Genomic DNA, 9,030 nt, shown 5'->3' on the forward strand with positions numbered 1-9,030 from the left:
GTCATTGTTTAAACCTAAGTTATTATGCAAGAGATCAATTTAAATATTCTGTTTAAAAAGTTAAGACTGAGACCCTGAAGGCAATGACTTCACTGTCCTCGGTTGGCTACCGAACCCGTCTGTATAAGATTGTTGTCCCTGTAAATAGTATAAACAAAACCATTAACTCATACAAATTCAGAAATATTTAAAAAAAAAAATTCAAATACTAAGTTAAAGACTAGGTAGTGGTGAATGTACCATTTCAGGAAAGAAAGTGCCTGTTCCTCTTGATCTTCCCATGTTCTGCAACGAGGTTGCTCCATTCACATTCCTCCAATAGAAACCATTATTTTGGCCATTCACAGTGTCCCAAGAACTTGTGTCCTGACCCTGAGGGATCCATAAATGAGTCTCACCATGAAACCACTTCCCATATACAAGACTCTGGAAGTATCTTTCAAAATCTCCTCTGAGCTCAGATAATTCTGATCTTCCAGTGCCAAAAGCCGTGATAGGTTCATCCACGTCTAGTCTTTGTCCCTTACCGTTTCTCTCCAGTGAATTACCAAAGAAATTCTCAAGTTTCCAGCCCATGGTTTCTCTAGGCAGTGTAAGCACATCTTTGAGCTTCTTAGCTCCTAGAGTAAAAGCATGTTTTAAACGTTGCACATTGCCTAACAAGATAACACAAAAAGAGAGACAACAATCATGAGCTTCTTTTTTCATGTTGTGTTATTTTAAATATTTTGATCAATGAGAGTACCTTGTGTCACACTACGGCCAAGGTTGTTACTGTGTTTCAAAGGATCCACTATGTTGAAATACCTCACAGGAAAATGACGGCCGTTTGCTTCAACAGCTTTAGTTGAAAACGAATATGACTCCATGCATTCTCTAACGAACTTCTCGTTCAAGACAACTTCATGATGCTCGGTTTCTACAGAAAGCAACAAGTTAAATCTCAAAATAAAGGAAAACATAAGAGAAGTTCAGCATCCTTACCGGTCATATCTGGAAGAGAAGATATCAGGACAGGACCATGGACCGTGACACAGTTCTTACCCCAATCAAATGATGCATAGTAATCCAAGAACTTAAACAGTACCTGTTGATGATAATAGATACCATATGTTAATCTTGAAAGCTACACCAAAATAAGATCATATTTTTTTAAAAGAAAATCTCACCGCTAAAGGGCCAGACAGTGATGGATAACCTATGTTGATAATATGCAAGACTAGTACTGCCAATGCATATGTTGAAATCAATCCAGTGTTGGCACCGAGTATACGGCTCTCATAATAGCACCAAGCCTTGATCAAAATGATGCTACGTTTGAACAGGTGGTCTCTCCCAAAAATTTGGTCAGCCTAACAAAAGAAACCAAATCAAAGATTTACCAAAACCAGTTGAGTATAGATGGGTCATGGAAGAGCTAAGGGGCTTACCTGCTCCAGAAAACATAAAGCAGATAGTCCTCCCATTTGATTAAAGGAGATATCTACAGCAATGTTCTTGATCTTGCACTTTATGACCTTGACCTACAAGTATAAGCATGGAATGAGTTTTCTTGAGGACAACAAAAATATATTCAAAATCTAAAAGGAACCAAGCAAACCTGTGCTGGGACATACTGAACATCAGTAACATGGAAGTTAGATTCTCCGCTTTCAGCTTCAAGAATACTGAGCAATGCTTTAGCCAAGTCCTCCTCCTTATCTTGAGGAGTTAGGACTGTCAGATCAATATCTCCATCTGGGAGATAGGTTTTTAATGGCACTGAACCAAAATTAAAGACCTAGTACATACAATACCACATTAATAGCGATTAAAAAAACATATTAACCATATGCATGTAGGATGATTTAGGGTCACAATACAATAATCCTGACTCCAAATCTAAATACGTATAAGCCATCAATCATAAGTTACACTAGTCACCATAAATGTCGTTGTAGGTTTATCTAATAAACAAAACAGAAAGCCAAGCAAGTCAACTGGAGCACCAAGTTACTAACCTCAGTTCCAAGACGATCCCTGGCAAGGGTTTGGACATAAGCGAAGATCTCATTCCTACTTCTGTCTGCAACACAGATTGGTTGGATGGTGTTTAGTATCTCCTGAGCCCTTTCCTCAGCAATCTTCCACATTTCTACATCTATTTGCATTGTTGATAGTGGCAAAGATGATGATGGGGAGGATGAAGATGAGGAGACTGGCATCCCCTCTTTAAGATCAACCATTTGAATACACCTCAAGAGCTCACTTGTATGAAAGTGATATATTATCAAGACGTCTACATATCATAGAAAAAAGAGAAGATCATAACACCAAATCAATATATTTTTCAAGAAAAGTAACCAAAGGAATGAAGACAACATGGAGACTGAAACTGAAGCACCACAATATCAAATTACTGCTTAGTACTAAGAACAAAATCTTGTACTGGATACTCTTAATTCCACCAATGAATGCTTTAATTACATTCTAAGCATGGCAATGATAAATGAGACAGTAAATACAATTGTTAGGCATCCCTACTATCTTAGCTTTCCTCAAAGCCGAACTCCAAACAAGAAAACATTAAGGCTTTAAAATACCCAAAATTTTATGATTGACTAAAAGATTCTGATCTTCTCCATGGTAAACATAATATATAGCTTCAGTAATCTCAATTTTCATCATTGGTATACTTTTATCAATACATCATCGTAAATGCAGGAAATAGTTTTCGAGTTGTAAGTAACGGAGAAAAACCTATGCTTTTAGTCCGTGTGTCACAAGATGGTACCTTGTTAATCGAAAAATATGAAATTTCACGGGCAGAGAGAAACTAAAAGATATCGAGGCGAAACTGAAAGCACCTTAAAATGGTTTGGTGGTGCAATTAATTGACACAATGGTGATTAGTTTTAGAGATGAAGAGAAGAAAACTCACTGAAACTCGGGCGGAGAAAAACAGCTTAGTGTATAAACATGAGAAAGAGAAGATAAAGCGAAGTAATATGAAAATGAAACGATGGTCAGAAAAAAATTAGAAAAAAGTCAATGGAGTTTATGGAAAGTTCGTAGAGTCTGAGTGTATGAGTCATTAGATATAAATTAATAATAATGACCTCACTTGACAACAAAATAAATAATAATGACACCAAAACTAATTAATTTGACTTTTCTTTTTCTTTTTTGGTAATAAGAATATCTTTATATATGACGACAAAAAAAAAAAAAAAAAAAAGAATAGAATATGAACTTGGGTTATGAATATATTCAATCGTGGTTTCGGATATATACCGTACCGACCCGAACACCCATAATATCAATCTTTGGATCCGATCGGTTTGTTAACAAGATCCAAACCCGACCCATACCGCTTTTATTAGACCGGTTCGGTTTGGGTTATCTTATTCAGTTTATTTTCCCAGGTGTGTAAGTAATAAAAGAACCTATTAATGTTGTATCTTGCCATATCTCAATATTTTACTGTACTTTCCTATCTCTTCGCTACCTATTTAATGCTATATATTCTTGATATTCTCCTAATAACCTAAACCCTAAATCTCTTGGCAAAACTTTGCTTCTCACCTACAATTGGTAAGTCGTTTATTTTCGGTTTCGCTCCTGTTTAAGATATTCTGCTTTGGATTTATTTCAAAATTTTGTTTTCGTTCCACTGAAGTAGAGCTCTAAATATGTTTTTGTTGAAACTCGTCTGAGAAACGTGAAATCTCATGCGAATGGTAAAAGACTATGCTTATTTTTGTATTAACCTCGTGTCTGCTTATAACATATTCTATTATGTTTTGTAAATTTGTTTCCTTTTTTTTCCAGGTATCTTAAGGTTCATCCCAAAGGAAAGTTTGTTCGTGATCACTTGTCTCTGTACCTCTGTGTTGCGAATCCTGAATCATTTCGATTTGGATGGAAAAGGAATAACTAGCTAGCTTCGATCTAAACTGGCTAAAGATAAAGCTTTTTGAGGTTTCCTTGGAGTGGAAGAAAGAAAATATTGATAATTCTCGAGTCCAAGAACTCGAGGAACAAGTCAAGAATCTCAACCTTGAACTGGAAACGGAAAAGCTCAAGTCTGCTGCTAAAGTTTTATCGTTGGAGCAGACAGTTTCGGAACTCAGAGATGAGCTGAGCAAGCAGAAGGGAAAATCTACTCCTGAAGACGAGCTTGAGGCAGTCGTTCGCTCTTGGGAACTATTGAATTACGCGGACTCAGTAATGAAGAGCTGGAATAAGTAATGACATTTTATTACAATGTCTTTTGTTTTCTTTTATAAATTCAAAATGTTCTGAGTTTATGGTCCTCTCTATTTGAATTGATAAGTGTTGGAAAGCCATAAATGATGACTAAATTGCTATAACATCTCAGCAAAAATAAATGCATTATGAGGAATACCTTAAGAGTGTTATCAACTTGTTTCATTTGTGAAATATCAAACACCAGCCTGGTAGTAGCAGTTCGAACAACTGGACTAAAGGTTTGAAGGTAGTCCAGTCCTTTTTCCTGTTTATAACCGTTACCTACCAGTCGAGCCTTGAGCTTCTCAACAGTTCCATCAAGTCTTAACTTTAATGTGATACATAAGGGGAAGGTGTGTTCACTGATCTTTCATAAAAAAACTATTTACCATTTATATGTTCAAAATGGTTTTGGTTTATCTTATTTACATTACATATATCTTAGTATCTACAATCTATTAAATCAGAATCACAAAGTTGGATACAATTTGATTATAGGTAAATAGTTTTTTAAAAAACTATACTTTATATATTTCTCTTAACCTATACTATTACTAACTAATAACATTTAAATATAGCCTAAATATAGCTACAAATATGTGCAATTTTGTTTTCCAAATAATACGAACTTCCATATTTTACTAACTAAAGATTCTGAAAAACCCAATTAGATTTACTTAATCTCTAATATTATATTTCCTAAATCCTTTTAAAAACATTTCCAAAATCCGGTCAAAAATATTTATCACCAAATATTAAGTATAGTTTAATATGAATATTTAATTGAAGTTTTCTAGTTTCTACTCATATGATTTTATTAACATTTGTATATTTGCTGTAAAAAAAAAATTAAACCATTAATCACAAAATTTTCAATGTTAGATTTTTAATAGTTTTAGTAATTTATAATTGTTTTTAAAAATTCAATGCAAATTTAAAAAATTAAATAATTTAGGTCTCAATACTTTTCAATGCAAATTTTGAAATTTACATATTTATGTATTTTCTATCGTGTATAGTTTAATTTAAATAATATTAATATATATATATATATATATACTATGAATATCTATTAAACTATACTTCATATTCGTATGACTTTATGGTCATTTGTATTTTTTTATAACAAGAAAAAAGTAAAACCATTGTTCACAAAAAAAAAATTCATTGTAAGAATTTTAAAAGTTTTACTAATTTATAATCGTTTTAAAAAATTCAAAATATAAAATATAAGAAAAAAATTTAGATTTTTTATTATATGGTTAATGTGATTGTTTAATTTTTAATAATAAAAATTAAACAAAAATGATGGAGCATACAAAAACTATTATCAAATCTTTATTATTCAAAATCATTAATTATCGTATATATGTTAATAATAGTAGGTAATTTCGTAGTTTTTATTTCAAAAAAAAGAATGAAGAATATTATTTTATGCACTTCTAATCAATTTGATAATTAATTTAATAAAAAATATTATATATATTTTGATAGAACAACCTACTTTTTTTTGAAACACTTTAAAAAATGGTGAAACACGAGGACTTTCCGGGAGGTCACCCATCCTAGTACCACTCTCGACCAAGCACGTTTAACTGCGGAGTTCAAATGTGATCCAGTGCATTAATGCTGGTATGATCGCACCCGAACAACCTACTTTTCTATTGATTTTAAGAATCAGCCTAGTGATCTCCAGGTGACATTTGACAATCAAAGGTAAGAAGATATATATTGTATTGATTTTTATTTTTTGAAATGATGTTAGACGTGTCAATGATACGATTGGTTAGAAGTTAAGAAAAGAAACTATAAAAGCATTTATGTTTCTTTAAGAAAAGAGCGTTGTGGTAGTCTCTCAATCTTCTTCTTCCTCTTCGTTCGTTCCTCGCTGCTCTCTCTAGGTTTCTATTATTCCTGCATTATAGCTTCTGTTTCTAGGTTAAGTTTCCATCTTGTTCTTCTTACTCATCCGAAATTGAGGTTTTTTTTTTATTCGTCTTCTTCTTCTTCTGGGTTTTTCACTTGTCGCTAGATAAATGGGTCCTTCGTCTTCATTGTGGGTTTTGTTTGAAATGCAACAAGATTGTAACTTTGTGTTTCCTTTCCAGTTCTTGGCAATTTGCAATCTTCTTGACCCTTTACGAAAAGATCCCATCTTGACCTTGATTCTTGATCCTCTGTTGCCACTCTCTCGTGCTTCTTCGCTTGATCAGTTTCCATTTGATATCCCTTCTTACACACTTGTTCAGAATCAGTGTCTTGGGTCATCAGTCATCTCTTTCCATATACAATGTTCCCTGGCGAAGACCGTTGGTATTTTTCAAGAGAAGAAATAGACAATAACTCACCATCAAGACGAGATGGTATCGATTTGACGGAAGAAACTCGCCTACGCAAGGCATACTGTTCATTCTTGAAAGATCTTGGTCGCAGATTCAAACTGTAAGTTTCTTTCCTGCCTCTGCTTTTCTGCTTGCTTCAATCTAGTTTAGTTTCTATAGTGAGAGTAGGGAACATTGGTACTTTGGGTTCCTTTGATGATTATTGATCTCACAACGCAGTCACCAGGCAACAGTAGCCACTGCTATGGTATTCTGTCACAGATTCTTCCTTTGTCAGTCACACGCAAAGAATGACAAATGGGTAAGTTTAGTTGGACCATGTAGAGATCAAGCTCTCTTAATTTTTGGTTTGAATAAAAGTGCATTTGATAATGTAGTTAGTTCTGATGCCTTTTGCCTGTTGACGCTTTCACTCCAGATAATTGCAGCAGTCTGCATGTTCCTTTCTGCCAAGGTTGAGTCTACTCCAGTGGATTTGAAAACCCTCATTATTACTTCTGAAGAGATCTTACACAAGAAGGTTATTGCAGCTGAGCAGAGACAGGTTTTTCTTTCAGATTCCTACGTACAACCCTCCTTAATTGTCCCCATTTCAACTTTTGATTACAGATCTGTTTCTTTTTCTCAGGGAGTATATGAACACTACAAAGGGCTTGTATCAAATGGAGAGAAGCTTGTTCTTTCTACACTCAACTTTGATCTCAGTGTTGATCTTCCTTTTGACATTCTTATCCAAGCTATGAAAAAATTCATCCTTGACGAGGCTACTCAGGGGAAATTTCCTTCAGCTGCATGGAAATTTGTCCAAGATAGGTATGAAACTGAAATGGTCCTTCGAAATCTCTGAGAGGCCTTGCTTTATTTCATACATTTTGCAGTTTCTGGACGACACTCTGCCTACAGTATCAGCCTCGTCACATAGCAGCTGGTGCTTTTTTCCTCGCTGCCATGCACATAAAAATGGACGTGAAATCACATGGAGAGAGCTGGTGTCAACATTTTGATATCACGCTTCATCAACTAAATGGTATTTGATGTGCTCTGGAGTAGAGACCTTGTTGCTTCGGTGTATTTATCATTCTTTTTTTTTTCAGATATCAGGGGCCAAATGGGTGAGCTCTATCATGGGAAAAAGCGTACTCCTACCTCTACTGGAAGCATAGGGGAAACGAGTAACACTGGAGACGTAGTGCAGCAGCAACCTGTTCCTACGGATAATTGTCCAAGCTCTGTAATTGAAGGAGGCTCATCGAGTGTCGCTGATGGTTCACTGCAAGATCAGTCGAGGCCCGAAGGAGTTGAAAAGGACAGCCCAGACCGTGAAGCTGGAGATAATCAAGAAGACAGTTGATGTTTGGTCGTTGACTATGGTGAAATAGTGGTTTAGATTTTTAGGTGGAAGAAGGGTTTTGTTCATGGAGATAACTAAAAGCTTTAGTGGTATATAGTATACGGTGAGTTTGGGGAAACAACTATTACAGTATTATATTTCATCCAACACTGGATGGTTTCAGTTTCAAGAGTTTTTTGTATGGGGTTTTCATTACTTCGCTTCATGCTTAACCGTTAGTTTTTACTTTGTAGTCTTAAAGAATTGTAAATATAAAATACATTTGAAAATGTTCTTTTTCGTTTCTTCAAAATTACTAATGTGTTATAATCAATCGATGGATGTCCATAACCGGTCCGGTCCATAACCGGCCCATACGCTTAGAGAGAGAGGCGGCCGCGAGACTTAGAGAGAGAGAGATGCGGCTACATGGAAACTCAATTTCCTTTTCCCTGTATGATTAAGATTTCTCTTTTCCTTTATGTTTATGATTTGTAATCTTTTCTTTTATCTATCTTGTAATCCACTATATAAAGGGAATACTTTATGATTAATAAAACACAGAAACTTACAGCTCTAAATCCTAAGTTTCAAAACACGTTATCAGCACGAAACTCTAACACCCTGAGCCTAAAACCTAATCGATAAAACCCTAACCCTAAACCTAACCGGCGATCGCATCTAACCATATTCCCGATCGCGTCTCTTGTTCCTGCAAGACGTTCCAGCTCGTGTCCACCTGATCAGCTCCAGCCCCAAGGCGTTCCTGATCCTAGACGACCACAGCTTCCCGTTCACATCAGAGCCGCTCGCGATCCCGACTGCAACAGCTCGCGTTCCCCGATCAACCGCTCGCAACCTCAGCACCATTCGCGATCCGATAGGAAGCAGCCAGCTCGCGTCCGTTCCAGCTCGCTGTCCAGCTCGAGGTTCTCTCTTGGTGGTCCGGTTTCTACAATCTACTAACCTAAGGTAATTCGAATTCTAAGAACATGAATCGAATCTGGTTGATTGTAAAGAATGAAACCCTAAAATATAACCTATAAGATAAAGCCATAGGACAATAGATCAAAACCCTTGATGAGTAAATCGAAGCTCTAAAAGTTCGATGAGTAAATCGAAGCTCTA

The 9,030-nt window shown here is 35.5% G+C and overlaps 2 protein-coding genes across 2 annotated transcripts; one reads left to right on the forward strand and one right to left on the reverse strand.

The window, feature by feature from the left end:
- Nucleotides 1-2,225, reverse strand: LOC106336389. The gene is made up of 8 exons (XM_013775220.1): nt 2,001-2,225; nt 1,601-1,780; nt 1,431-1,523; nt 1,170-1,352; nt 985-1,087; nt 746-919; nt 241-656; nt 1-138 (listed from the first exon to the last, which is right to left on the reverse strand). Exons 1-8 carry the CDS (start codon nt 2,223-2,225, stop codon nt 61-63), a joined length of 1,452 nt encoding a protein of 483 aa, XP_013630674.1. The 3' UTR covers nt 1-60.
- Nucleotides 2,226-6,086: 3,861 nt separating this feature from the next.
- Nucleotides 6,087-8,130, forward strand: LOC106296281 (cyclin-T1-2-like). Its single transcript, XM_013732386.1, has 6 exons — nt 6,087-6,672; nt 6,792-6,873; nt 6,991-7,116; nt 7,201-7,385; nt 7,451-7,599; nt 7,667-8,130. The coding sequence occupies exons 1-6, from the start codon at nt 6,521-6,523 to the stop codon at nt 7,921-7,923; spliced, it is 951 nt and encodes a 316-aa protein (XP_013587840.1). The 5' UTR covers nt 6,087-6,520; the 3' UTR covers nt 7,924-8,130.
- Nucleotides 8,131-9,030: the final 900 nt, after the last annotated feature.

This window comes from Brassica oleracea, chromosome C1, assembly GCF_000695525.1.
Source record: "Brassica oleracea var. oleracea cultivar TO1000 chromosome C1, BOL, whole genome shotgun sequence".
Lineage (NCBI taxonomy): Eukaryota > Viridiplantae > Streptophyta > Magnoliopsida > Brassicales > Brassicaceae > Brassica > Brassica oleracea.

Coding starts and splice junctions, on each gene's coding strand:
- LOC106296281 (XM_013732386.1), top strand. CDS start 6,521: ATGTTCCCTGGCGAAGACCGTTGGTATTTTTCAAGAGAAGAAATAGAC. Junction 6,874..6,990: donor ACGCAAAGAATGACAAATGG/GTAAGTTTAGTT, acceptor CTTTCACTCCAG/ATAATTGCAGCAGTCTGCAT. Junction 7,117..7,200: donor TTGCAGCTGAGCAGAGACAG/GTTTTTCTTTCA, acceptor TCTTTTTCTCAG/GGAGTATATGAACACTACAA.
- LOC106336389 (XM_013775220.1), bottom strand. CDS start 2,225: ATGGTTGATCTTAAAGAGGGGATGCCAGTCTCCTCATCTTCATCCTCC. Junction 1,524..1,600: donor TTCAGTATGTCCCAGCACAG/GTTTGCTTGGTT, acceptor TTATACTTGTAG/GTCAAGGTCATAAAGTGCAA. Junction 1,088..1,169: donor CACTGTCTGGCCCTTTAGCG/GTGAGATTTTCT, acceptor TATCATCAACAG/GTACTGTTTAAGTTCTTGGA.